Source organism: Vulpes vulpes, chromosome 15, assembly GCF_048418805.1.
Source record: "Vulpes vulpes isolate BD-2025 chromosome 15, VulVul3, whole genome shotgun sequence".
Taxonomy (NCBI): domain Eukaryota; kingdom Metazoa; phylum Chordata; class Mammalia; order Carnivora; family Canidae; genus Vulpes; species Vulpes vulpes.
The window spans coordinates 1,948,015-1,975,491 of NC_132794.1; the positions used below are offsets into that span (position 1 = coordinate 1,948,015).

Genomic DNA, 27,477 nt, shown 5'->3' on the forward strand with positions numbered 1-27,477 from the left:
GTGTCCTGGACCCCCCCTCCTCCCCTACCGCCCCCCACCTCCCCCCACCACCCCCCCCCGTGACCACACAGCATGCCCAGCCCCCCCACCCCGTGCAGCACACCCCTCCCAGGGCTCCCCTCCTCGAGCTCTGGAGAGCAGCGCCTGCTCCCCAGCTCTGCCTTCCTGGGCCTCCAGCACCCCCCTCGCCCCCACCATGCTCCCGAGGTCTGTCCGTGGCCCCACACCCCCACCCTGCTCTGAGAACCAGCTTGGTGCAGTCTTCCCTGCCGGTGAGGCTGGGCCTTGCTGTCTGTGGGATTCTCAGGGGGCCCCAAGGTCCCAGGCCCCTGCTGTGTGCACCTGTATGGCCCCTGCCCCGAGGGGAGTGTGCTTGGGATGGGCCCCGCACATACAGCAGAGTGAAGGAGCGTCACGGACGTACTTAAAGTCCCTGATGGGCTGCCTGAGTTCATCAGAGGGAGAGTGGCCTGGTGGGCCTGGCCTAATCAGGGGGCCCCTCGGCCCTCTACAGCTGCCAATGGATTCAGGCTGAGAATGGGGTGAGCCTCCTTCTCCTGACGCAGGACCCAGGGGAAGGGCCCAGGTAAGAGGCAGCAGACGCCCTGCTGCCCCCGGACATCTGCCACCAGGTAGCTCAGAGGGCCTGAGGTCTGGGGGCCCCCACCCGGCTGACACCTCCGCCGCAGCCCTTGGAGGACCCAGCTAGGCCGTGCCCTCACCCCTGAGCCCTGTGAGGTCAGCCGGGATGCAAGTCCCCGGTGCTCGTGGTGGTTCCCAGGAAACCCAGTCTCCTGGAGGGGCAGGTCCTGAGGGAGCCCCCGGCCCCAGCCTCCTCCTGGGCATGGGCCCCAGCCTGCTGGCCCGTCCTTCCTGCAAGGCCTGGCCCACCCACCCGGGCTGCAGGAGGCCCCGCCTGGGCTCCCCCCCTCCATGCTGTGTGTGCCTGGCTAAGGGGCCTTGGCCGTGTGCCCGGGGCTGGGGCCGCGAGTGGACTCCAGCAGCGTCTGTGCCGTCGGACACCTGAGCTGCGGCCTGTGTCCAGAGCCTCCCCGGGGCGTGTCCAGAGGCCCGAGCGCCACAGCCCGTGCCCTGCCACCCAGGCCGTGGAGGGCGAGCGCGGGAGGCAGAGGCCAGGCCACGTCCCTGCTGACGCGTTACTGGGTGCCTGCGCCACAGCGTCTCCAGACGCCGCATGTCCAGGCAAAACCAGGAAGAACGTTCCAGAAAGTCTGGCTCCGAGGCTCCCCTGCCCCTTCCCCAGGCCACCCGGGGTGCTGGGGGGGGGGCTGGCCGGGGGGGGGGGGGGGTCAGCACAGAGGACGCCTGGGCCGAGTGGCTGTGTGCTCAAGGCGGGCTGGACACTGGCCGGACGCTGGAGGGTTCCTGCTGCAGCCAGGGGACTCCCAAGAGTCCCCACCCCTGAGCTCTGGTGTCCCCACTCACGCACAAGGACATGTGTGCACTCACGTGTACACACACATGCATGCACACACGTGCACGCTCAGGTTTCTGGGACCCAGGAACTTGTTCCTGGCCTCTCAAGACACTTGGGACCGTCCCCTCGGGGAGCTGTCCCCTCCTCGGCCTGCCCCAGGACCACCCACACAGCAAGGAGGGTGTGGTGCCCGGGCCCCCACCAGGCTGCTGCTCCCTCGAGTGACCAAGGCACCCTGCCAGGTCTTGGGGACGTGAAGGCAGCTGGAGGGACAGAGGGCCCCACCAGAAGAAACCCTGCAGGAGCCCCCAAGGCCAGGGGCTCCCCACAAAACCCCATGAGTCCCCGAGCCTCCCCCGAGCCTCCGCAGGTGCCGCGGGCAGGAGCACAGGCCCGGAGCCGCCCTGGATGCGCCCAGTCACCGCGGTGGGAACAGAAGTGGGCTGTGCAGTGAGCTCAGGAGGGACTGGGGTCCCCCTGAGGCTCAGCACGTCCTGGGGACCCTGGTGCCGGGACCGCACTGCAGAGCAAGGCTCCACGCCGACCCCAGAAGTGGCGGTGGACTGGCCCTCGGCTCCCGGTGCTGACGTTTCTGACGGCCTCCCCCCATCGCCCACCCCCACCAGGGTCTCCCGGGGCGCCCGCTCACCCCAGACACTTACCCCCAAGGTCTTGGATCTGAGACTCCAGCCCAGGGGGTCAGGGGGCTGGTCCTGAGACTGGGGGAGGCCAGGCCCGTGTGTGCGGCGGGGGCGACCACCCCCTGCCCTCCCTGGGACGTTCCACGGGGCCTGCCGCCCAGAGACGGGCGCTCTCCACAGTCAGGATGATTTTATTTCTAGAAAAGGCGGCAAGCTCCGCTCTGCCCGGCGGCCAGTGCACACAGGAGGAGGTCACAGCGAGGGCCACGGGGAAGTGTCTCTGCACAGGGGTCCCCACATCCTCCGGGCCAGAAGGTGGGCGCCCGGGGGCTCTGTCCGAGGGGAGCCTGGCGGCAGCAGGGGCAAGGCCCTGGAGCCAGACCGAGAGGGCCGTGGCCCCCGCCCGCCCGCAGGCCCCAGGGAGGGAGGGGCAGGTGCGCCGCGGCTTCAGAAGCCCTTGTCGATGCTCAGGCTGCGGCGGGTGACGTGCTCCAGCTCCCCGGACACGTAGTCGGCCATGCTGATGCGGTAGTGCGCCAGCATCTTCAGCATGAGCCGCAGGTTCAGCCACCACTGCTCCCGGGGCATGCGGTGCCTGCCGCAGGGGGGTCGGGCTCAGGGCCGGGCACTGGGCCCCGACACAACCCTGGAGTGCGGCCTGGAGGGGGCGTCCGGTCCCCTCCCTCCGGGGCCTGCAGTGGGGAGCGCTCGGCCCAGGTGGCGGGGTGAGGGCGGCACAGGGACGGCCCCGGGGACGGGGACGGGGACGGGGACGGGGCGGCCGTGCAGGGTCGGGGCAGCCCACCCCCCTTCACAGGCACTCACTCAAAGTCCGTGACCTCCTTGAGCTCGGTGACGGGGCTGAAGGCCACCGCCTTCTTCTGCAGGCCGATCACGCAGGCCGAATCGGGGGCGTTGGCGAACACGCGGCCTGTGGACACAGGGCTCGTTGGCAGCCCCGGACCCCAGGGCCCAGCAGAGGGCAGAGGGCAAGGTCAGCCCAGGGCCACCCCCCGACACGCACCGTTGCGGTAGACGGCCCGCAGCTTCTCCGACATCCAGAGCATCGCCTTCACCCCCAGCTTCGTGCCGTAGTTGCGGTCAAAGGGGGTCGGAGCCCCACCCTGGAAACACGGCGGGTGAGGGGGGCTCGCTGCCGCCCGAGGCAGGTGGGCGCTGCCAGGAGCCGGGCGGCCTGACTACCCCACGACCTCAGGTGAGCACCCTGGGGCAGCGTGTGACCCCCACCCCCTCCCGCCCCCCGCATCTGCAAGTGTTCCCTCTGCCTGCAGCTCCCCAGCCCTTCTCCACCCCAAACCTCCAGCGGCTGGGTGGTGGGCTGCCCGCCCATCCAGGTGGCGGCCCCCGTGGGCCCCCGGCTCCGGCAGGATGAGCAAGCACCCGCAGAGAGGGGAGCCCTCGGGAGGGCTGGGAAACGGCACCACTCGGGTTCCCTCAGGGCACCCAGGAGGCCACGGAATGGGGGGACCTGGCAGGGAGCAGGGGGCCGCAGGGGTCCCAGCCCTGCCCCTTCCTAGTGCTGAGGACTCTGCAGGGTAGGAGCCTCACCCCGCTCACCTGTCCCAAGGGATGACGAGCGCAAGATGGGCATGAGGGGGTGGCGGGGTGACTGCGGGCAGGTGCCGCCTGAGGACGTACAGGGGCGAGGGCTCTCACCCTGCCGTGTCCCCCGGGGCCCCTGGGCCCAGGTGCAGATGGAGGCAGAGGGCGGGGACCTGGGCTCCCCACGCCGTACCTGCTGCAGGTGGCCCAGGACGTTGGTCCTACAGTCAAAGACACCCTTCCCCTCGGAGGAGTACAGGTTATACAGAAACTCCGTGGTGTAGTGCTCGTGGCACTTCTCGTTTCTGGAAGGAGGGACGAGGCCTGGGTGGGGCGGAGCCAGCTGGGGTCTTGACCCGGACGCTGAGCCCCCGTCCCTGCCCCCCCAGGCCCCCATGGCTCAGGGGGACCCCTCCCACCCGGCCCAGGCCCGCGCAGCCTCACCGGAGCACGAGGCCCCTCTGGATGTCTGTCTTCATCTTCTCGGTCATGTGCTCCACATTGGCCTGCGGGTGCGGGGGACACGCGGGCTGAGCCGGGCGCCTGAGCCAGAGTCGGCGGCCGCCAGCCCTGCACCCGGCAGCAGCCCCTCACTGCGTGGGACGGAGCCCAGACTCCCCCCGGAGCCAGGCGACCCGGGGGCCACGGGCAGGCCTGAGCTGGTGGCGGGAGGGCCGGAGGCCACGGCAGCCACGATGCAACACATGGTGGGGAAGGGGGCTCGGGGGTCATGCGCTGGGACCCCACAGGCAGGGACCCCCCGGCCCGCAGGGCTCCTCGGCCTGCACCCCAGGCCGGCTCCCAGGTCTCCAAGAGGAGAAGGGCAGGGGGCTCGGCTCACTTTCAGGTCTTGGATGTTGAAAGGGTCCTCGAAGACGTAGGCGGCGTCGGCCCCCACGGCGATGCCGGTCACCGTGGCCAGGTAGCCGCAGTAGCCGCCCATGGTCTCCACGATGAACACGCGGCGCTTGGTGCCCGACGCCGACTGCTTGATGCGGTCACAGCTCTGGGGGACAGGGGCGGTCAGGGCCTTGCCCGTGGGCCACAGGCGGCCACCGCACCCAGGACCCAGGTCTCTCCCCAGAGCCGCCTGTGCAGGGGCCGGAGGCCAGGACAGTCCCCCACCTGCCCAGAACATCACAGCCCCCTCCATGGGCTCCCTGCAAAGCAGGGTCCTCAACTGGGGCCGCTGTGTGCCCAGGGGGATGGGGGTGTCACCAGCGCCTGGTGGGTGCAGGCCAGGGATGGGCTAAGAGGCTCACTGGGGCCTTAATTTTTCTCATCCTTAAATGGGCAAGTGATACTCCGGCCACCGCAGGGTCACTGTCCCGGGGGGACCAGGTGACACATGAAGTTCACATTCTGCAGGTGCCAACAAGGATGTGACACAGGATACTTTTAACCCAAAAAGTTCAGAGTTTGGAAAGAAATTTAGAACATTAGAAAACTGAGAAAAGACAAGACCAGTCGGTTTTTGGGGTCTGAACCACAAGGTGAAACCCCAAGTCAGAGACAACTGTTCTCCAATGTCTGCCAAAGGACTGATACCCTATGTACGTCAAGAGCACCTACAAGTAAAAAAATTCACCGAAAAAAAAATGGGCAAAAAACAGAGAAAGGTATTTTTCCATAAAACCCTTAAGTGAGGGATCCCTGGGTGGCGCAGCGGTTTGGCGCCTGCCTTTGGCCCAGGGATCCTGGAGACCCGGGATCGAATCCCACGTCGGGCTCCCGGTGCATGGAGCCTGCTTCTCCCTCTGCCTGTGTCTCTGCCTCTCTCTCTCTCTCTCTCTCTCTCTCTCTCTGTGACTATCATAAATAAGTAAAAATAAAAATAAAAAAAAACCCTTAAGTGAGCCAGAAACAGAGCAGTTCCACGCCAGCAGCCATCCAAGCGCTGGTTAAACAGAACACCAGGCTTCCCGTCGTGGAAGCAGAGAACACAGGGCCGCGCGTGGTGCTGGCGAGAGGCCGGGTGGGGGTGAGTTCAACGGAAAGCCCTGAACGCTCACGGGGTCTCTGGGTCGGCAGTCGGGGGTCTCCTGTCATCTCATCTGTTCTACTCGCATCTTTCTCTTCCTACAGCATCGTGGAGAAGCTGCTCAGGTTCAGCCCGAGACCCCCGAGGACCCGGGCACAGGGGTGCTGAGCCCACAGGGGAAGGGGGTCGGGGGGCCGCAGACGGGGTGGGAGGGGACAGAGCCACGGCCGGGCCAGCCCTGCTCCGACGACGGCAGCTTCCCCGGGCACCCACCCTCGCGCGTCCTCGTGTGACCGTCCCCTGCACAGGACCGGGGCCTGCCGGGGCCCGGCGTCCTACCTCCATGGCGGCGTTGACAGCGGTGTCTGAGCCCAGACTGAAGTCGGTGCCCGGCACGTTGTTGCTGATGGTGGCCGGGATGACGCACATGACGATGCAGAGCTCCTCGTAGCGGCCGCGCGCCTCCACCAGCTGCAGCACCCCCTCGTAGGCCTGCGGGCGCACCGGGGGGCGGGGCTCAGCGCGGCCCACGGGAGCAGGAGGCGGCGAGCGGGGGCTCCTGGGCCAGGGGGACATCCGCCCCCACGACCCACCACATGCCTGGGCCTCCCGCCCCCGTGGCCACGACCCGGGGAGCCCACCCGGGAGCCGGGCAGCCCAGGGCCAGGGAGGCTGGGCTCCCAGGAGGACAGGAAGGAGGCCCGCCCGCCCTGGAGGGACCCCCGCCCGGGGTGCGGGCCGGGGGGGGCTGGGCAAGAACGGGAGCCGCTCCAGGGAAGGAATGGACGGGGAGGAGGCTGTGGGGCTCTCCGCCGCAGGCTGCCCCCCAGGAGCTCCTGAGGGCAGCACCCCGTCTCCCCTCCTTCCTGCCACCCTACCCCCTCCTCTCCAGCACGCGGTCACCAGCACCCACAGACACTGTGAGGCCTACCCTGAACCCCGCAGCCCCTCAGGCCCCTGGACATCCCTGACACGGGGTCCCCAGCAGGGCCACCTCCGCGGCCCCAGACCCAGAAGACACGGTCAGGTGTCCCCACCCCGCCCAGGGCCCCACGGCGGCCCTCACCTCAAAGCCCCCGATGACCAGCAGGGCGTGGATGTTGTAGGTGCGAATGTTGTCCACTATCTTCTCCATGTAGCTCCTGGGCAGCGTCCTGCGGGGGACGTAACCACGTTACCGGCGGCCAGGCCACAGGGACGCACAGCCACGCGGCATGTGCCGGTGGGGAAGGCCCCGGGCACCGTCCCGAGATTCCCGAGGTGCAAGCAGAGCCTCAGCGCCGGGGGACCTGCGGGGCCCAGAGCAGGGCGCGGAGGCCCGAGCCCCCGCGGGGACGGGGGACACCAGGGCACGAAGGGGCAGCCGGAGGACCTGTGGCCCGGGCCACGGGGCAGGTGTCCCCTTGCAGCCCCCGCTCCTCCCGGGCCTGCCCACAGGTTTCCAGCCCCGGAGGCCCGCGGCGGCCAGGAGCTCACCTCTTCGTCCCCAGCATGGAGCCGCCACGGCCCAGCCAGCCGGCCACGTCGTGCCAACTCACCTCTTGTACCTGCGGGGGTGGGGGTGCAGCCTCAGGGACAGGCGGGGGCTCGCAGCCACTCCTCCTCGCTGCTCGGGGAGGGCACGGACGGGAGGGGCCAGAGCCTGGCAGGCGGCCAGCGGCACGCTGCAGCTCAGAGCAGGGGCGCTCACCCCTTCCCCGGGGCCTCTGACCCGCCTTCTCCGCCCACCTGACCTCGGCCACTGCCCGTGACCTCGTGCCGCGAGCCCCCCGGTCCCCGTTCGCCAAGAGAGCCGGGGGTGGGTGATACAGACCCAGCAAGCCCCCGCCCCACGCGCCAGCACGGCCGCACCCACCTGACCCTTGGCCAGACCCTCGAAGCCGTCGTGCACGACGTACACCGTGTGGCCCTGGGAGATGCCCGACCGCACCGCCGAGCGCACGGCCGCGTTCATGCCAGCCGCCGGGGCCCCCACGTTCAGGATGGCCAGGGAGAAGTTGGTCTTGAGAGACAAGGGAGACAGGAACGTGAGCACGGGGCTGGGGACGAACCGCGGAGCCACGAGGACGGCATGAGGGGGCCCAGGGCCCGTGGCCGCCTGCACGCCGGCCAGCAAGTGGACTCCCCTGGGAAGGACGCACGTGTGTCCTTCGCCTCCACGAGCTTCTGGCAAGGACCCAAAGGAGCCAGGGAGCGAGCCCGGGGCCTCAGCCAAAGGCGTCAGCAGGACCGTGGTCGCTCTCAGCCGAGCACGGCTGGTGGCCGCAGCGGGGCAGCTTTGGGCCAGACTCGGTGCCCGTCTGGAAGCTTCCAGCCATCACCCCACACTCTGGGCTCAGGGCAGCCAGTGTCCCAAGCGCTTAGCGAGCAGCACGGCTGCACAGCGACGGGGGCCACGGATGTCACAGAGGTTCTCTAGGAGCCACATTAACAAGGTGCAAAAAGCGGCAGGTGATGCCAGTGTGGGTCCCAGGGTTGGTCTAACCCCACGAACTGAAAGGTCACCTTGACCAGGAATCAACCTAAGAAACACCCTGTGGGCGGTCACACCGGCATCCAGGCCGTGTCCCCGGAGCCCTCGCTGGGCAGCCGCGTCCTGGGCGCCTCGAGGCCACATGTCCCCGGCCAGTGGCTCTGCCCGGCAGTGCAGCCCTGGGGGGTCCTGGCAACACAGCCCTGCCGCCCCAGATGGGGTCATGGCCCAGCGGTCCCCGGAGGGGACAGAGACCACGCCGCTGGTCCGGGGATGCGCCCCGTGCCTGACCAGCTCCTGGGACGAACGGAGACCCAGGATGTCTCAACGGGACCCTTCCTCGTCCCCAGGGTTCCGGGAACAAGTCCTGCCATCATCCTTATCTTGAAGAAAGCCCGTTTCGCAAGGCTTTTAGCTATTTTAGAATGTTTCGTAAGCACTAGAGCCGCTCTGTCGTGACTTAAATCTGCGGGCCTGACTTAATTGCCTTCAGTCGTTTGCTAAGCAAGCAGCCAAAGTCACCTCCAGGCCCAGACGCTGGCCATTGGGGACCCGCTGGTCAAGCAAAGCTGCACGCCTCAGCCCACAGCTCAGCCCCCAGACAGGAGGGCGCTTGGAGCTCCCCGCTTCCCGGGCAGACCCCGACCCCGCGGGCGGGCGGCCCTAGGGTGGGCAGCCCCTGGCAGCAGGGACAGGCTCGAGGTGGCGGCGGAGGTGACAGGGACCCAGAGGTCCTGCGGCTCACACCACCTCACCTTCTCCTTGGAGACCTTCTGGTGTGCAAGCAGCTTGTAAATGTTCCAGTTGTTCTCAAAGCTCCTGGAAAGGAAGCCGGTCATGCATCATGCAGCCCCCAGCCCCAGCCCCAGCCCCACAGCTCGGCCACGCAGAAGCCGCAGGCCCGCCACCCCGCCCCTGTGGCTACCAGCCCGGCCGGCAGCATCGCTGGGTGGCGGAGGAGCCCTGCCCCACGCGCGGCCCGCACACCCCTCTGGGCGAGGCCGGGGCACCGCATCCCTGCAAGCAGCCTGTGGGGTGGGCGGCTCGGAGCAGGCGGGAGGCACAGCGACGGAATTCGGAGCTGCGGGTCCGGTCCCCCCCCCGCCCCTCTGGGCCTGCCCCACCACGACCTCCTGTGGACGCCCCGCCCCAGCCCCCAGCCAGGCCGCCCTCTCCCCTCGCCCCTCACGGCAGCTCCTGCCTGCCCTCCAGCTGCAGGGACCGCCGAGCCCCTGTTCCTGCCGCTCGCGAGCCCCTGTTCCTGCCGCTCGCTTCCCCCCGCTTGGCCACACACACTCAGCGGGAAGACGTGCAGCTCCACGTCCCAAGGCGTGCAGGTCCCGCGGGCCAGGGCCACACGGCGTCTCCGGCGGGCCCTCCGAGCAGACGGCCGCTCCAGCGCCAGGCCCCGCCAGGCCCCGCCAGGCCCCGCCAGGCCCTCACCTGCCGCGGAGCTGGATGGCCTCGTCGAACCGCTTCTCGTCCATGGCCTTCTGCACCTCCTTGGTCTTCAGGGAAACAAGGAAACACTGCGGGAGGCCTGGTGCACACGCACGGCGGCCACCCGACGCGGCGGGCCTGTCCCCCACCCGCCCCGCCGTGGTCACTGCCAGGCCGGCGATCTGGGGGACTGGCTGACAGCAAGCGGGCCGCCCGGGCTTCCCCAGCGGGCCCCCCCCCAGCTCCATGGGGCCCTGCCAGGGCCTGGGGACCAGAGGAGTCCGGGCCCAGCCCCGCAGCAGAGGTCGGACCCGAGGCCTCTCCCTAGGGGGGGTCCCAGGGAGGCCGGACCCCCACGCCCCCATGCCCCTCCCCAGCATGGGCCCTGCTCCAGCCTTGCTGAGTGTCTGCCCACATCTGCTGAGTTACACGGTGGCCCTGGCCACCCACTCACCCCCCGCCATCCTACCCCAAACACCCCACCCTGCCCAGCCTGCAAGGTCAGTCCAGGGCCAACGGCTCCAGAAAGCCATGTGGCCTTGGCTACCCCTAGTCCCCGCAGCTCCCACCCCTCGGGGCTCGTCCCTCCCCACCCGGAGGACTGGGGGCCTCGGGTACCCGGAGGCCACGACAGGAGGGGACCACCAGTAACAGAGGAGCAGCAGGACCCCGAGAGCAATGGGGTGGGGAGGGCCCCCCCCATGCAGCCCGCCTGCGGGGTGGGGCCCCAGGAGGCCCTGGAAGGAGGGGGGGCCCAGGGCCAGCGAGCCCCGAGCCCCGGGGGCCCTCTCCCGGGAGCCCCACCTGGCCCGCCTGCAGGCCTGGAACTTACCACCTGCACACACTCCATGAGGGGCAGCCGCACGGACTGGTTCCCCGAGAGGCTGACCACGCAGGCCTGCGTGTCCGCTGTGGCCTCCAGCAGCGCCATGACGGCCTCCATGCCCATCTTGCTGCTCTGAGCAGGGAGGGGGCGGGCGGGTGTCAAGCAGGAGCCGCCCACCTGAGCCGTGGGCACATGACCCTTCGGCTCTGGGGCCACGCTGGGCCAGCCCCCACACCACGCACCCAACGACCCCTCACCCTCAGCTTTCAGAGCCGTCCCCCCGACACGCACACACGAGGGTCGAAACTTCTAGAACAGGCGGCACCAGAAATGACGTCATGTGACCCCCACTCACAACAGCCCCGCACCCCGGGGGCACGTGGCCACCACGGTCCCAGCCCCACGGCAGCAGGTGCAGGCTGGAGACCATGTCTGGGGCTCCTTCCGCGAACGCCGGGCCCCTGAGAGCTGGGGTGCGGGACTCAGAAGCACCGGACGTCAGACCCAGAAGGCTGAGCCGCGGGCCTGGCCCTCTGTGCACCTCGCTCCCCTGGAGACCTTGCCGGGGGCCCGGAGCCCAGAGCTGACTGCGGAGCGTGGGGACGAGTGCGTCGCGAGACACAAGACCCCAGGCTGCGTCTCCCACCCACGGGGGATAACGGAGGGGCCGCGGCAAGGGAGCACCCACCACGCTCACCCACCCCGACACCCAGGCCCAGAGCCAGGCCCCACCTACCAGGATGCGGTCAAACGCTGAAGGGGTCCCTCCCCTCTGCACGTGGCCCAGCACGGTCACACGCGTGTCGAAGCCCAGCCTCTGGACCACCAGCTGCTCATTGGGAGAGAGTCGGGGGGCACCTGGGTTCAGCGCCCACCCCACGGGCCCCTCACCCTGGTTCTCAAGGATGTCGGCTGTCACCCCTGGGGTCCCCGCAGAGCCAGCTCGGGACTCACGCCCACGGTGAGACAGCGTGGCCTTTCCCCGTGTGCGTGGCCGTGTGGGCATGTGGGGCGCGTGTGGGAGCGTCCCCGCAGCCCGGCCTGGCCCTTAGCACCTCGGTCAGGCTGCACCAAGCCCCGTGGCTCTGGGCCCCCCCGGCAGACACCGTGGATGGGCCAGTTCCCGACCGGGGACACAGGGACAGGGCGGGCGGCCAAGGAGAGGGTATCGGGAGGACAGGGCCCAGGGCCCCGGGCGGAGGTCGCAGGGGAACACTCCGCGGAGTCGGTTCCTCGGCTGAGCGTCCTGCCCTGGGTGGGGGCTAGCGGGGGGCCCCCGAGGCGGGCCCGGTCCTGGGGTGAGGTGGGGCCTGCGCTGGGCCTGTGGGGCCAGCCTTCTCGGGGAGCCCCCAGCCCACCCCCGCCCACCCCGCGTCTGGCTATCACCGGGAGTGAGGAAGCACCCTCCGGGAGCTGCTGTCCGGGGGCCCCAGCAAGAGCACGTGGGGACTGCAGATAAAGGGGTGCCTGCCCCAAGGCCCCACCCGTCCCGTGGGACCCAGCCCCTGCCCAAAACTCACGTCCTTCACGTAGCGGGACGAGATGGGCTTCCCGTTGCGGTCGATGGCGCCCTCCGCGATGATGATGATGTTCAGTCGGGACCCCCTGCTCCGAGTCTAGGTCAGAGAAGCCCCGGGCTCGGCCGCCAGCCTGCAGGCACCTGCCCTGGACATGCCACCACCCACGTCCTCCCGCGAGGCCCACGATCTACACGGGCAGGCGGGGGGGGGTGGACTAAGATGAGCCCACAGGGGCCCCACTGCCCTCCGGGGGTGGGGAGGGGGCTGCAGAGGCTCTGGAGGGGAGCAGGGGGCCAGCACCCCAGGAACCAAGCAGGCAGTGCAGGCATTGGAGCAGGTGGGGAGCAGTCAGGACGGGGAGCACGTGGCCCTGCAGCCTCCCCAGGACTTGGGGCTGCCAGCGGGGACCGAGGGGCAGAGGGACCCTCGACCTAGATCCCCGAGCCAACCCTGTCAGCGCTAACCTGGGACACCAAGGTCACCTCGAGCCTGTGACCTCACGGTGCGGGCCACCAGCCAGGGCTTCCTGGACACCCCCACACCCCTAGAGAGACACCCCCTCCCCTCCCCAGGCTGCAGAAGATCAAAGGTGGCACTGAAGGGACCCACAACACCCTGCGCCAGCCCAGGCTGAGGCTCGACACCACAAATCCAAAGTTCCCTGGGGAAAGCACTTCCCAGTCGTGTGCTTCAAAAATATTCAGAACGTTCACTCTGGCCCATAAGCCCCCTGTGTGCCCCACAGCACCCAAAGAACCTAGAGAGGAAGACTCCCAGAGCAGCCCCCGTGAGCCCCAACGCAGGAGGAGGAGTGGGAGTGGAGGGAGCCCCAGCGCAGCCTGGAGGAGGGGACGCTGGTGCAGGTGAAGTGCGACAACCAGAGCCAGGGCTGCGGGGGGGAGCAGAAGAGCAGGAGGTGGGCTGGGGGGGGGGGGTTACATCCGCGCCTCACGGGTGGGGCCTTGGAGGCTCGGGGAAGCCGAGGGAGGGCCTGAGGCCTGATACAGAGCAGGGAAGGGCCGACCCCGAGTGCAGGCCGCTTCCAAAACGGCTCCAAGTGCACAGCGACCAAGCCAAGGCCAGGTCAGCCAGGGACGCCACACGGCCCCACTCCACGCGGCCAAGGCCACGAAGCCTCCACAGGACAGGACTCGCCCCAAGGACAGGACGTGGGCGCCTGGCTAGCCCCACCTGGCCCTGCCCTTGGCCTCGCAGGAGGACGGGGACAGAGCGCCAGGGGACGTCTGTCCCTCAGAGCAGCGAGGCCCCGCGTGCTGACCCCCCAGGGCTTCAAAACCGAGGGACGCGCCGAGCCCCGGGCGGCCTGGGTGCTCACCCTGTGGGCGCAGGCTGGCCTGTGTGTGAACATCGGGGCACAATCTTGGATCCGGACCACAGCCCCCCCGGTCCAGGGGTGGCCCTCTGTCCCAGCACCCGCCCTGTCCACTAAGGAGCCAGGCCCGGCCGAGGGCTGACCTGCCCCAGCACCCCGGCTCCACCCTGAGGGGCCAGAGCCACGTCCCCAACGCCCCGGCCGCCCCCGACAAGGCCTCAGCCCCAAGCTGGAGCCCCCAGCCCCACGGGGGGCCTCCTCCCCTGGGGTCACTGCCCCACGTGCCATCCACCCGTCTTCCAAAGGCCACCTCCCCTGGCGCGGGCTCAGTGGCCACGGCCCCCAGGAAGCCAGCATGACCCGCTCCCGCCCCCGCCCAGGTCAGCGTCCCCGAGCACCCTCCTCGGCCTCCCGGGCCCCAGGACGTGCTCCGGGGGCACCTGCTGCGGCAGGACCTCCCGGGAAGACCCTCCGCACGCACCTCTCCGAGCCTCTCGCACATGAAGTTCTCCCAGCCGTCCTCGGGGGGCGCCTCGGGGATGAAGAGCCAGTCGGCCCCCGAGGCCAGGGCGGACACCAGGGCCAGGTACCTGGAGGAGCAGCCCAGTGGCGGGCCACAGGCAGTCACCGGTCACCGGCAGCCGGTCCAGCCCCCAGACGGGACGCGCCATGCCCAGCTCATTCCTCCAGCAGGAAGTCAGCACCTGCTGCGCTCCGGGCACCAGGAGGTGCCGCCCCCACCCCTGCTCCCCAACGGCCCCCCCGCCGTGTCCCTTACCCGCAGTGCCGTCCCATCACCTCCAGCACGAAGGTCCTCTGGTGGCTGTGGACACAGACAGGGTGGGGGGCTCAGCACTGCACCCGGTGGATGGACCCCACGGCCCGGGGCCCCAAACAGCCTCGGGGCACAGGAGCCGCGCCTGCTGTCCAGGCCCCAGCCCTCCCAGGGAAACGCCCGGGACAGAGCAGGTCCCCGGACAGCCGTCCAGCCCCAGGACAGCCGGGTCCCTGCCCGCGAGGCCATCGCACCCCAGCCGTCGGGCCATTTCAGCTGATCTACTCCCCGGCCGCGGGCCACTGACCTGGCGTGACCTGGCCGTAGCCGGGGCGTCCCCGGCAGACGCACCCCTGCCCCGGGGCCCCAGGCCTGGCCGCGGCGGGCCGGGGCCTGGCTCACCTCTGGGCGGTGGTGGTGATGGCGTCGATGACCTCCATGATGCGGTGCAGGGCCGAGTCGGTGCCGATGGTCATGTCGGTGCCGCAGAAGTCGTTGTCGATGGAGCCCACCAGCCCCACGATGCTCAGGTGCGAGTAGGTCTGCGCTGTGCTCTCCGAGATCCTGCCTGGGCGGGCGGCCAGCCCTGAGCCCCCCGGCCCGACCCGCTCCCTCGGCGCCCAGCCCCCGAGACTGTGGTCCCAGCGGGTCCCAGGCTCAGAGCACCCCCCAGCCCGCCCTCGTCCCCGGGCCCCGCGGCAGGGGTGGGGCGGCTGAACCACCGATGCAGGCCCGAGAGACCCCCCGGGAGCCCTGGGCACACCCCTCCTCTCCGGGTCCCCACGAGGGCCACAAAACCGAACCCCAAGAGGTCACTTCCAACTGGCAACCTCGGGGCTTCCGTCTGCAGGTGACGAGGTCACTCCCGCCCGGGAACCAAGACAGACCGGACGCGCCCACACGGCGTAGGATGCCGTCCGGGGACTGCCGGCCGCCACCAGGAGCAGGGACACTGGCCCTGACGCTGTGTCCCCGGGGGCCCTGGGCTCACAACTGACGCCCTCACCAGGGGCCGAGCCCACCTAAGGCTCCAGGAGAGGCCGGGGTGGCCCTGACCGTGGGCCCAGCCCAGCGCCCCCCGCATGCTGCCCTCGCCCCGCCTGGCCCCCCGGCCCCGACCCCCAGCACCCGCCGCCCTGGGCCCCCACCCACCTGCCGCCACCAGCTCCTCCAGCAGGCTGCCCCACTCGCTGCGGAAGATGTCGGCGCCCGTCAGGCTGCCGTCCCCGCCGATGACGCACAGGTTGGTGATGCCGCGCTGCACCAGGTTGTAGGCCGCTGCCAGGCGTCCCTCCCGGGTGGTGAAGGCCTTACAGCGCGCGCTGCCGATCACGGTGCCGCCCTGCACGGAGCACACAGGCGCCGCCCTGCACACCCCGAGCCGAGGCGGGGCTTCCCTGGAAGCCTGGATGGGGCGCCCCCTCCCGGGGCCTCGTCCTTGCATGGAGCCCGGAGCCCGGGGGAACGGCCGCGGCTCAGGCTCGGGAGGTTCCAACTAGGACGCGGAGGGAGACGGCTCTGAAATCTGACCCGGGCACACGCGTGCAGACACGCGTGTGCACAGACAAGCACACACACAGGCGGCGGCCAGTGCCCAGAGCCCTGCGAGGGGAACACGCCTGCAGCCGCGCGGCCCTTCCAGCTCGGCCGGGCTCCCCCAGGACGCGCCCCCCTCCCCGGTCACGAGACCCTGAGATCCTGAGACCCACCAGGCTGCACCCCGGACCTGAAGGGGTGGGACGGCGGCACCACCCAGGGGCACGGGCCTCGCTCGTCCTCCCGTCTGCCACCCCCGCCCCGGCGGGATGGACAGAGCCTCCCAGGGCTCCTCCTGGAAATGCTCGGCTTTCCTCCCAGGAGCCCCTCCTGTCCCTCTTCTCCCTCCTGCCCCCTCCTGCCCCCTCCTATCCCTCTGTGCCCCAACCTCTCTGTCCCTTCCTGCCCCCTCTGTACGTCGTCCCCTGTCCCCTCTGTACCCAATCCTGTCCCCTGTCCCCATCCCCTCTGTCCCCTCCTGCCCCTCCCCTCCTGCACCCTCCATCCCCCATCCCCTCTGTCCTTATCTCCTCTGTCCCCTCCTGCACCCTCCATCGCCCATCCCCCATCCCATCCCCTCCTGCCCCGTCCCTTCCTGCACCCTCCATCCCGTCCCTTCTGTCCCCGTCCCCCCATCCCATCCCCTCCTGCCCCATCCCCTCCTGCACCCTCCATCCCCCATCCCCCATCCCATCCCCTCCTGCCCCATCCCCTCTGTCCCCGTCCCCCCATCCCGTCCCCTCCTGCCCCGTCCCCTCTGTCCCCGTCCCCCCATCCCATCTCCTCCTGCACCCTCCATCCCCCATCCCCTCTGTCCCCGTTCCCTCCTGCCCCCTCTGTCCCCTGTCCCCCCATCCCCTCCTGCCCCTCTGTCCCCTCCTGTCCCTCTTCCCCTCCCACTCCCTCGTGCGTCTATGCTCCGGGCTCCCTGCTCCTCCCCAGACAGCAGCTCTTCCCAGGCCCCTCCATGACCATTCGACGCTGCTTCACAGCCCGGCTCAGAACTTGGCCTAAAGCCCCTTCCCCGGGGCTGCTCGCTCAGAACAGGGAGGCCACAGCCACCCAGACCCAGGGCCACAACAAATGGCCAGATCAGGGCCTGCGGCCTGAAGACACCTTCCTTAGACCCCTAGGCTGAGGACAAGGAGGTGACCACGGGTATGGCAGGGCTGGGGGTGTCCAATGAAGCCCAAGAGCGAGGCTCAGCCACGCCCCAGTGGACTGACCAGATCAGGGACGGCAAGCTGGTGCCTGGGGGAGCGGGTCCAGCAGAAACACCCGTCCTGGGCAGGAGGGGATGGGGCAGGAGGGGTCGGCAGTGCCCGGGCACCAGGGTCCAGCCGGCCCCCCAGCGCTCCTGCTGACCCATGTGTGGCTTACAACCATGACCGGCCACTTGAACGAACAGGACATCGGCTGGTGGCCGGGATAAACGGGTGGCACGTGCCCCCGCGACCTGGCGCTGTGGTGCACAAGGGTCACAGAGCGCCTCTCCAAGAACCCGCGGCCTGAGCAGGGTGTCCGTCCCCATCCTCTGAGCAAGCCGGGGAAAGACGCCAGCTCGCCCGTGGCCTCGGCCCCTGGGAAGCTCAGAATGGGGACCGCGGGGAAGACCAGGTGGAGGCTGCAGGGGCCACGGGGAGGCGCGGTACACGGTTCCCCAAGGGTCTTGACCCCTCCCACCCCTCGCTGAAAACCAGGAGTGGACACTTATAGCAGAGACATCCTGGGACCACCAGGTCCCCGTGACCCCCGTCAGCCTGAGCCCACCCGCTGCAGGACAGTGGACGTGTGCACTTCTGTGCGTGTGTGCGTGCTTGTGCGTGTGCGTGTGTGTGTACACGCGTGCTCACGGGCAGAAGGCGCCGCCCCACCACAGCCCTTACCAGCTGGATGATGTTGGAGACACTGAGCCAGTTGGCCTGCTTGATGTTCTCACCTCCTTCCACGAGACCCTCATAGCCCTGAAACCAGAGGGGAGGGTGTGAGACAGGGCCCCCCCACCCCGGCCCCGCCGGGGGGGAGCTGCATACCCGATGGTCGGCCTTAACCCTAGCCAGGGGGGAGCAGACCCCAGGGTCCTGACCACTGAGGCTCCCCTGCACCCAGGGCCTTGGGTGACAAAGCTGGGGTTGGCCAACGGTCATGGGCTATCAGAGGGAGAGGCCCAGGGCACCCAGCTGGTCCTTCCAGAAGCCCTGCTGCGGCACAGACGGCATTAACACGTGCCAGAGGCTGGCCAGTGGGCCCTGGGGGGGTGGCCCCTGGATGGGCGGCCCCTGGGTGAGCTCCCGAGCCCCGCCGCGCACGAGGTCACCCCACAACCGGCCCCGCGGTGAGCAGCCCTCCACCCAGGACGGTCCCTGCAGAGGAAGCTGCCGTCCTGCCTCCTACGGGCACTGGCTGGACGTCAGCCACGTGCAGGGACACGTGCCTGTCCGTGCCAACACACATTTGAGGGTCACACGTGTCCGTGGACAGGCCTGAACGTGGGGACTTGGGAGCGTGAACCTGACGTGCTCGTGGCCACCTCCTCACCAGCCAGGACTCCTGGGTGCTCACCCCGCAGCGCTGGGCCGCCCTCTGCTTCCCAGGAGCCGAGTGCCGGTCCCGGCAGGTGGCTCTCCCTTGAATTCCCCTGATGACCGCACGCTGCTTCCCTGGGACCCAGGCCGCCAGCCACCTGCAGGGCCTCCGGGAGGAGGCGGGTTCCAGCGTCTCGCCCAGCGGCCTACCCCCTTCCTAACTGCAGGGCTCTTCCCCTCCGGGTACGGGGCGGGTGCCCGTGAGAAGACCCAGCAGCACTGCGTGGAGAGGACCAAGGCCGCCGCCTCCCTGCAGCCCTCCCAGCACCTCCAGGGAAGCCGTAAACAGCCGCTGTCCTGCCTGGGGCCGGAGCCCGGCCTGGCTCTGGATATCTGCTGCCCAACCCGACCCCCCCCCCCCCCCCCGCGTGCTTCCTCCCCTCGGGCCAGTTCACCCTCGGTCCATCACCTCGGCCCACAGGGTCCCGGGCAGCGAGGCGTTGTGGCGGGCAGGGCCAGTGCTCCCACTCCCGTGGTGGAGGAGGGGGCAGGTGCCGCCCTGCCAAGAAGCAGAGCGAGGGTGCCTGGGGCCACAGGGGCACCGGGATCCCAGTCTGAGGGATCACGAGGCCACTTCCTCCCTCCGCATCTCCCTCCGGCGCTTTCTGCCATTAGGACGGAAGCTGATCCCTCCCCCCAACCCAGGCACCAAAATGCCCGAAAAACAATGTGCAGACCCCCAGCAGTGCCGACCCCCAGCAGTGCCGACCCCCAGCGGTGCTGACCCCCAGCCATGTAGACCCCTAGCAGTGGACACCTCCAGTGGTGTAGACCTCCAATGGTGTAGACCCCCAGCAGTGCAGAGCCCCAGTGGTATAGACCCCCAGCAGACAGCACCCAGAGCAAGCAGCCGGGCCAGGCAGCCCTCAGGCCTCAGCAGCCCAGGACTGGGTACAGAGCACGCGCACCATGGCGGCCCGGCCCCTGCCCCAGTGCACACCCAGCATCCCTGGAGATCCAGACGCAGCAGGGCAGCTTGGCTGGAGTCCAGTCTGGTAGACTGGACTCCTCTCCTCTCCTAGCCTTGGAAACTTCTAGAATGTCCATGCATGCCTCTCCCCACTTTGTGTCACCCTGCCCCCAACCCCACGCAGGCCCAGCCCTATGGCAGCTCCCTGGGTCACCTCTGAGCTCAGTGACAGCAGACCCGCTTCCCAACCTTCGGGGTGTCCGCACTGGGGAAAGCGCTTTCGCTCAGGGTGTTGCAATGGCTTCTGTGCCCTGACTTCCCCACTTCACAGAAGGAACAGATCACGGTCAGGGACGCAGGGGACACACCTGTCACCTATACACATTCAGGGAGCCCAGGCTAGGACCCACCCCGCCCTGTGTGAACGGTACTTGTCCCCCTGACCCCCAGAATGTTCTAGAAGATTCTAAAACGTTATCAGGCATGGGCCCCACATGCCCTACTCCTGAGACTCTGAGACATCAGCTTTGCCGCATCCCCCCCATCCAAGCCCGGTCTGAGGGTCTAGGGCCCCATGTGGTTCAGGGGACGGGGGGGCTGCACATTTGCTTGCTCTTTCATTTACTCAGACCTCCTCCTGCAGCCAAAGATTGGGCACAGACGGGCCCAGATGAGGCCAGGGTGGAGGGTCAGGGTGAGGCCAGGGTGAAGGGCAGGGGTGAAGTGGCAGGGTGAAGGGGCAGGGGAGAAGGGGCAGGGTGAATGGAGCAGGGTGAAGGGGCAGGTGAAGGGCAGGGGTGAAGGGCCGGGCAGAAGGGGCAGGTGAAGAGCAGGGGTGAAGGGCCAGGGAGAAGGGGCAGGTGAAGGGCAGGGGTGAAGGGCCGGGGAGAAGGGGCAGGTGAAGGGCAGGGGTGAAGGGCTGGGGAGAAGGGGCAGGTGAAGGGCCAGGCAGAAGGGGCATGTGAAGGGCAGGGGTGAAGGGCCAGGCAGAAGGGGCAGGTAAAGGGCAGGGGTGAAGGGCCAGGGAGAAGGGGCATGTGAAGGGCAGGGGTGAAAGGCCAGGGAGAAGGGGCAGGTGAAGGGCAGGGGTGAAGGGCTGGGGAGAAGAAGCAGGTGAAGGGCAGGGGTGAAGGGGCCGGGGAGAAGGGGCAGGTGAAGGGCAGGGGTGAAGGGCCGGGCAGAAGGGGCAGGTGAAGGGCCGGGGTGAAGGGGCCGGGGCAGGCCGAGGGAGCGGGGAAGGCCGAGCAGGCTGGGTCCCTACAGTCTAGGTAAGAAGTGGAAACAAAGTAACAGCCGAACCCAAGGCCACCAGGCCCAGGGGATCCCACAAGCCTGCGGCTGGAGCTCGGTGTGGGTCCAGGAACCGAGGCTGAAGGGTCAGCCTCGAATGTGACACAGGGACGGGGCTGGGGGCACGGTTGGGGGGGGCACCACGGCCGGGGGGGGCACAGCCAGAACAAGAGGGCCATCTGGCCCCGTGGCTCCTCCAGGTACTTCAGGGCCTGCCCCGTGCGCCCTGGGCCTGCCAAGGGGTGCAGGAGGGCTGGGGCCCCAGGATGGGGTGGGAAGAACCCCGGGCAAGGGTGAGGTCCCGGGCCTCCAGGGGCCACAGCTCCCCTCCGCCCTGCACCTCAAGGCCCACCCCACAGACACCCAGGGAGAGCACCGCACCGCAGGGCCGGGCCTCCCCGTCCCCACCCCTGCTCTCTGAACCAGGACCGCGGCCAGCTGTCCACCCTCCCCGCTCCGCACCGCGCCGGCCCGGTGACCTTACCTCGTAGATGAGGAAGACCTTGGCTCCCACGTAAATGCCCATGCGCGTCACAGCTCTGACGGCCGCGTTCATTCCTGCGAGGGGGTGAGGGCAGCAGCCATCAGTGGAGCGCGTGCGGGGCGGGCCCGGGACCATCGCCCTGCACCTCGGGGCCCCAAGCCGGGGGCTCGAGGTCCAAGCCCGGGGAGCCCGGTCAGGCGGGGCGGACCCCGGCAGGGCCGCCTGACTCTGCGCGCGGGGCTACAGAAGCCGGCCGGATGCGGCTGCGCCCGCGCGGGCACCAGGGGTGTGCAAACGCTTGACCCTGCCTGGCCTCGGCCACCCCCGGGTGCTCAGCGGAGCCCCCACCCTCCTGCCCCGCAGGCCAGGCCTCGCCTCAGCGATGAGGACCAGGGAGCTCAGGGAGCACTCTGAGGGCGGTGCCCACACGCCCCGAGGCCGGGAGCACCCCCACCCCTGCCCCATGCCCAGGGCGGGGTGGTGGGCACCGTGACACAGGAGGGGACGGTGCCCCCAGGGTGCCCCAGGGCCAGCATCGACTGGGGCGCCGGGCAGCCCGGGCAGTGCAGCCAGGTGCGCTCCGGCTCCTGCCCTCCAGCCCACGGCCAACAGGGCCCCCAGGCTCCAGCAGGGCACCCTCCTCCCTGTCGCCCAGCCCCGGGCCTGCCGGGCAGCTGCCCCTCCCCCCACCGCAAAGACCAGCGCGTGCGCGGGCCCGGAGGAGGCGCAGCACGCGGGAATGCTCCACGCCCACAGGAACCTCGGCCCCTTCCTGTGGCCTCCGAGGCCCCCAGAGGCCAGGTGTCCACTCGCGAGCGGCAGGCAGCGGGCGCTCAAGACGTGCACCCGCACGGAGGTGCCTGGAGGTGCCCGGCTGCTCTCCGACGGCGGGATGGGGCCCGGCCCGGGGAGCAAGCGCCCACAGGCCAGGGGGCAGAGCTGCGGGTGCAGGGGCACACATCGGGTCAGGCACGCTGGGGCTACCTGCTGACGCCGGGGCTGGGGGGCCAGACTGCAGAGGTGCCCCAGGCTGGTCTCCCCCAGAGGACCACCGCCTGCTCCTCCTGCCTGCCTTGCTGGGAGCGCACTCGCGCATCCTGGGCTCTGTCCCAAGTGCCGGAGCTTGTCCCCAGAGGAGGCCCCTGCAAACACCAGGCGCGGCCGAGGCCCCAGAGCCCCTGCCCTCGGGTCCCCCCGAGCTGGGGGAGGCAGGCAGGGCCTATGGGCTCCAGTACGGGCAGCAGCGCATGGCTCCCGGGGTCCCTCACGGCGTGTACTCCACAGGGTGGCCCCAACGTGAGGACTCTGCCCCTCTACCCTGGTTACACGGGTCTCCCCAGGTCTGCAGCCTGGAAGGCAGGGCCCAGGGGGACAGAGCAGGTCACAACCAGGGCTGCAGGGAGCACATAGGAGGAGCCCAGCAGACAGAGCGTCTCCCACACACAGGCTCAGGGCACAGGCTCCCAGGAGAGCGCGTGGTGCCTTTGCTACCATGCCCCGTTCCACAGGGGAGACGCCCAGGTCCCAGCGGAGGGGAGGGACCTGCTGGACCCCCAGCAGGTGAGGGCAGCAGCAGGAGGTACCCTGACTCCTCCTGGGCACAGGGAGCCCCGGGTCCTGCTGCCTGAGGCCCAGGGACAGGAGCACCCAGATGTCACAGGAACACAGCACAGAGGCCAGCCGGGACCTGACCTGGCCACACTTGCAGCTTATACTCCTGACTTCAGCAAAAAAATTCTATTTCTAAAGAAATCATAAATGTCTCCTGACCCCCCCCCCCCCCCCGCAAAGCTTTCTGCACCACCACCCCCACCCCCAGTCTGGGCCAGCCCAGACTTTCCACTTTCTGGTATCTCTGGGTCCACTGTAGGGTCAAGGTCCAAGCCCCACCCTGGCCCAGGAGGTGAGGACAGAGGCCACGAGTGGGGGGCAAGCGGAGGGGAGGGCAGTGGCCAGGGACCCAGGCCCACGTCTGACCAGGTCTCCTCGGTGCCCCCTGGGCAGGCCAGCCCTGGGGTCACATCTCAGCAGCCCGCAGGTGGGCTTGCTGGCCCTGGATGGCAGAGGCCCCCAGGGTTGTGCTGCCACCTTCAGCCTTCCAGACCCCGTTATGTGACAGCGAGAGACTTTCACAACAGGACTGTGCCCGCTGCCACGGAGACGCGGCCCGAGGGCTAGCTCTCCCTGTGCCTCACTGTAAGCTGCTTCTTAAAAAAGCCTTTTAACTGTCCTTTAATCTGCTTTTCCTTCTCCAAATAAATCCTAGGCGGCAGCCCCAAGCCCCAAGCCCCGGGGGGGTCAGAAAAGCAGGCAGGAGAGCAGCTGCGGCCTCCCAGACTGACCCAGGACCCAGAACCCCCGACCCTCCCATGGGCCACAGAGACACCAACTGAACTACTGTCTGAAGTCCAGGCGTCTGTGTCTCACGTGACCTTTCTTCCTCAGCTCCCAGAAAAACAAATGTGTGAGAAAGTGGTGGCCATGCGGTGACACTGGGCTCAGAGGGACAACTCTAATTGTAGGCTGGGAGCCCGGCTGGGACAATGCCAGGTCGTGGGGTGGGGAGCTAGCGGGGTCTGCGCCTGCAGAGACAGGACACCCAGGTCCACACCTGTCTCTGGGAGAAGGAGGCGGGTGGGGGGCAGAGAGGGACACCTCCTGGGGGTGAGACTGAGGGGTGGGAGCCGTGGGCAAGCGGCACCAGTTTATAGCCTTCTAGGTACTTCTGCACAAAGTACCCCCCTGCTGCCTTCCCACAATGAGCTGGCAGGAAGCCTGAGCCCCGAGCCTGCAGAGGATGCTCCGTCCCCTCCCCTGTACCGCCGAAGGCCCCGGGCAAGCGCTTGGGTCAAGCCCGAGCCTGGTCAGGTCTGCTCCCGCCTGAGGCTGGCTGGGATTCGCGCATTCCGACAAATGCAGGAGTCAGCATGGGCGCGGGCCGTGCCCACCAGGGTTCCCATGCTCCACGGCACGCGGGGTGCCATCAGGTCCCTATGAGCTCAGCCTTTATTCGGAAGGCAACAGGGCCCCTAAGCTGAGAACCCGCCCTCTGGAGCCAGATCGTGGGGGCAAAGCTGGCAAGAGGGCAAGCCAGCCCAGGGCCTGCACCCTGGCTGCTTTCGGGAATTACACCCCAGAAAGGCCCATTCTCCCCAGGATAACGGCTGGCCCCTGCATCTTCCTTCCGGCATCGGCCTGAACCCTAAACTCGAAACCTGTGCAGTCGCCCTCCGTGGTTGCTCCAACCAGAACCGCAGGTTACCCGTCTGCAAGTCAGAGAGCACACGGGAGGGAAGCAGAGGGAGGAAAGGCATGTGGCGGGCGGCCGGGGCGGCCAGCAGGTGCACCCACAGCTCAGACAGGCTGCGCGCTCACCTGGTCCCCCCGGCCAGGCTGGCAGCACCCTCACCGCCAGAGCCCCTTCCGCCCTGACCCCTCGGCCACCCTCTGCTTCGCCTGTGCCAGGAGAGGGGCAGGGTCATACCATCCGCAGGCTCTGCGCCCGTCCCTAAAGTGCCACTCCACCTTCTCAACCCCGCTCAGGTGCCGCTGCTCCTTTGTGCACGCGGGAGCCTGGGTGGAGACCCCTGTGTCTGCGGGAACCAAGGGAGGAGGCTCTATCCTCCCACACCTGGGCATGATCCCACCGTCCAGGCATCATCCCTCCCCGAGGCTGCTGCCTCTGCGCTGCCTGCCGGGAGCCGCCACTGCCCAGCCCACAGGCAACAAGTGCTCCGGCCACCGGGGCTGCGGACTGCGGACGTGCAGCAGGGCACGCTGCCTGCCAGCCCGGCCGGAGCCAGAAGGCCCCCGGAGCTGCGGACAGACGGACGGACAGACGGACGCTAGTTCTCTCTGCCCTCCCGGGCTGGTCCTGCCTCTCCGACCCACCTCCTCCGTGCTCCGGGATGGGGAATCAGGGGTCTGTGCCTGCATTTCCCGATGGATCGGGACGGAGGCGGACGCCCATCCCAGCGGGGCAGACACCCCTGCACGGCCCAGGCGCCCTGGGGCTCGGGGTGTGCGGGTGGCCGAGCTGCTGCGGCCGGGCAGGGGCACACGGGCCAGCCCAGGCCAGAGGCCCCGGAGAGCAGCCGTCAGGGCGAGCCCAGGCTGCGGGCCGGGCTGCCGGGCGCCAGGGACCAGGCCACCGGGACGTCCCGGGCGCCCCTGCACGGGGAGGACGGGGAGGACGGTCGGCGCCCAGGAGGCCCTGGCCCAGCCTCCAAGCCCAGGGCCGCTCCGGGGGGTGCGCACTCCCGGCCCCGCCGCCCCAGGTCGCGCGTGGGAACCAGGAAGGGCGGGCCCCGGCCCGGGAGGGGGGGGGCAGGGGGGGCGGGGCCTGCAGAGCCCGGCGACCTCGGGGGAGCGGGGACCCCGCGGAGACCGGGCCGGGGCGGGGGGGGCGCCGGGGGCCGCGGCCGCGCAGACACACCCCCGCGGCCGGGGCGGGGCGAGGAGGCCGTGGCGGGCGGCACGTCCGCGGGCAGCTCGGGCGCGGGCGCGGGGGCGGGACCCCGAGGGCCCCGGGGACAGGCCGACGCCCCCCGCCCCCCGCGCACCTTGCGCGTCGCCGCCGCTGGTCAGCACGCCGATGGCCTTGCCGGCCCCGGACATCCGCAGCTTCTCCAGGTCCACGGTGGCCATGGCGGCGCCGACACGGGCCGCGCTCGCTCCCGCCGGGGCCGCGCACTGTCGCCGGGCCCGCCCCGCGCCGCCGTCCCCGCCCCGCCCCGCGCCACGTGTGAGGTCACGGCCGCCTGCGGTCGGCGAGGGGGCGGGGCCGGGAGGGAGGGGCGGGGCCTGGAGGACGGGGCCATGGAGACGGGGGCGGGGCCAGGGACGGGGGCGGGGCCTGGAGGCCGGGGCCATGGAGACGGGGCGGGGCCAGGGACGGGGGCGGGGCCTGGAGGCCGGGGCCATGGAGACGGGGGCGGGGCCAGGGACGGGGGCGGGGCCTGGAGGCCGGGGCCATGGAGACGGGGCGGGGCCAGGGCGGGGGCGTGGCCTGGAGGCAGGGGCCCTGGAGACGGGGGCGGGGCCAGGGCGGGGGCGGGGCCTGGAGGCAGGGGCCCTGAGGGCGGGGGCGGGGCCTGGAGGCAGGCCCTGAAGACGGGGGCGGGGCGGTGGGGCCGCGGCCGGGAGGCGGTCCCCAGGTCGCGGGGCCAGGGCGCCAGGCCGCGCCCCCACCGCCCGGGGAATCGGCGCCCAGGCCCGGCCCCCGTTGCTTTCGGCTTCCAGACCTGTTCCGTGGCGCGAGCGCGTCGCGCTGCCCGACAGTCCTCATCCCGGGCCCCGGGGCCATCCCAGCCGACCCGCCGGCCCCGCGACCCCTGCGAAGTACCTGCAGGTCGAGGCCCGGCCCGTTTTGACTTTGCTTTTCAAGAAGTTGGTTCCGGGGGCAGCCCTGGGGGGCGCAGCGGTTTAGCGCCCGCCTGCAGCCCAGGGCGCGATCCTGGAGACCTGGGATCCAGTCCCACGTCGGGCTCCCTGCACGGAGCCTGCTTCTCCCTCTGCCTGGGTCTCTGCCTCTCTCTCTCTCTCTCTCTGTGTCCCTCATGAATAAATAAATAAATAAATAAATAAATAAATAAATAATCTAATTCTTTAAGAAATCGGTTCCGGGAGCCCAGTACCCCTGCATCCTGTTTGGGGGCCCAGGGAGGCCCTTGGGGAGGGTGCGGCTGCCTCATTCAGAGGCCCAAGGCAAGTTAGAGCAAAGCCAGCCTTGCCTCCTTCCTTTATTCCTGCTTCCGTAAATACCTGCTGGACCCTTGGAACACTGGCCCCCCAACGTCATGGGAGGGGGTGCGATCTGTGTAAGGCCTGGGGGGCCTCTACCTTGCATGGTCCATGGGTGAGTCAGGTGGAATGATGGAGCCCCTCTGGTCAGCCAGGACCCCAGAAGTGAGGACCCGGACAGGACAGCAGAACAGCCAGGGAGCCTGGTCCTCAGAATCCCTGTCAACCAAATCCAGGGCTCCCCAGAAAAGCACCCATCCTGCAGGAGCCCCGACCCAGGACTGGCGATTGGGAAGGCCCAGACACCCACAGGGAGTCTTGGGAGGCAGGGGATATTGTTTCCTGAGCTGAGTGGTGACGTGATGTGTTTGCTTTATGAAAACTCAGCAGGCTGATCACCTGTGATTTGTGCTTTTTTTTTTTTATATGTGTTATGTTCTGATCAAAGGTTTGCCCTAAAAATGTTCCACTGGGGCAGTAGGGGAAACAGGGAGGGATTAGTCCAGAGGAGGCAGAGGTCAGTTCTGCAGGACGAGTGAGTCGTGGAGCTCCACCGTCCTGCATGGCACCTGCTGACAATTCTGCAGGGGCGCCTGGGGGGCTCGGTGGGTTGAGCATCCAGCCCTTGGTTTCAGCTCAGATCAGATCTCAGGGTGATGGGATTGAGCCCCGTGTCATGCTCTGTGCTCAGCATGGAGCCTGCCTGGGCTTCTTTTCCTCTCCCTATCCCTCTCCTGCCCCCCCCCCTTGGTCATACTTTCTCTCAAACAAGTAAATAAAATCTTTAAAAAAAAAAAAAAAAAAAAACCTCATGCTAAGTCTTTTTATCACAAATAATGATGATAATAATGAATAAAGAGGGTAATTGAAAATTTTAAAATGTTCTTGCCGCAAAAAAAATAATTCCATTATATGAAATATTGGGAAAGAGCAGAGCTTT

At 68.9% G+C, this 27,477-nt stretch overlaps 1 protein-coding gene across 1 annotated transcript; it reads right to left on the minus strand.

Annotated features, from left to right (window-relative positions):
* Window positions 1-2,254: 2,254 nt before the first annotated feature.
* Window positions 2,255-25,560, minus strand: PFKL (phosphofructokinase, liver type). Its single transcript, XM_072739112.1, has 22 exons — window positions 25,358-25,560; window positions 20,796-20,869; window positions 17,413-17,490; window positions 15,143-15,332; window positions 14,393-14,558; window positions 13,994-14,038; window positions 13,697-13,805; window positions 11,883-11,978; window positions 11,099-11,191; window positions 10,369-10,494; window positions 9,540-9,604; window positions 8,852-8,915; window positions 7,479-7,625; window positions 7,100-7,170; window positions 6,690-6,777; window positions 5,963-6,115; window positions 4,484-4,648; window positions 4,087-4,148; window positions 3,836-3,947; window positions 3,104-3,203; window positions 2,905-3,010; window positions 2,255-2,674 (listed from the first exon to the last, which is right to left on the minus strand). Exons 1-22 carry the CDS (start codon window positions 25,440-25,442, stop codon window positions 2,527-2,529), a joined length of 2,343 nt encoding a protein of 780 aa, XP_072595213.1. The 5' UTR covers window positions 25,443-25,560; the 3' UTR covers window positions 2,255-2,526.
* Between the last annotated feature and the right edge of the window lie 1,917 nt (window positions 25,561-27,477).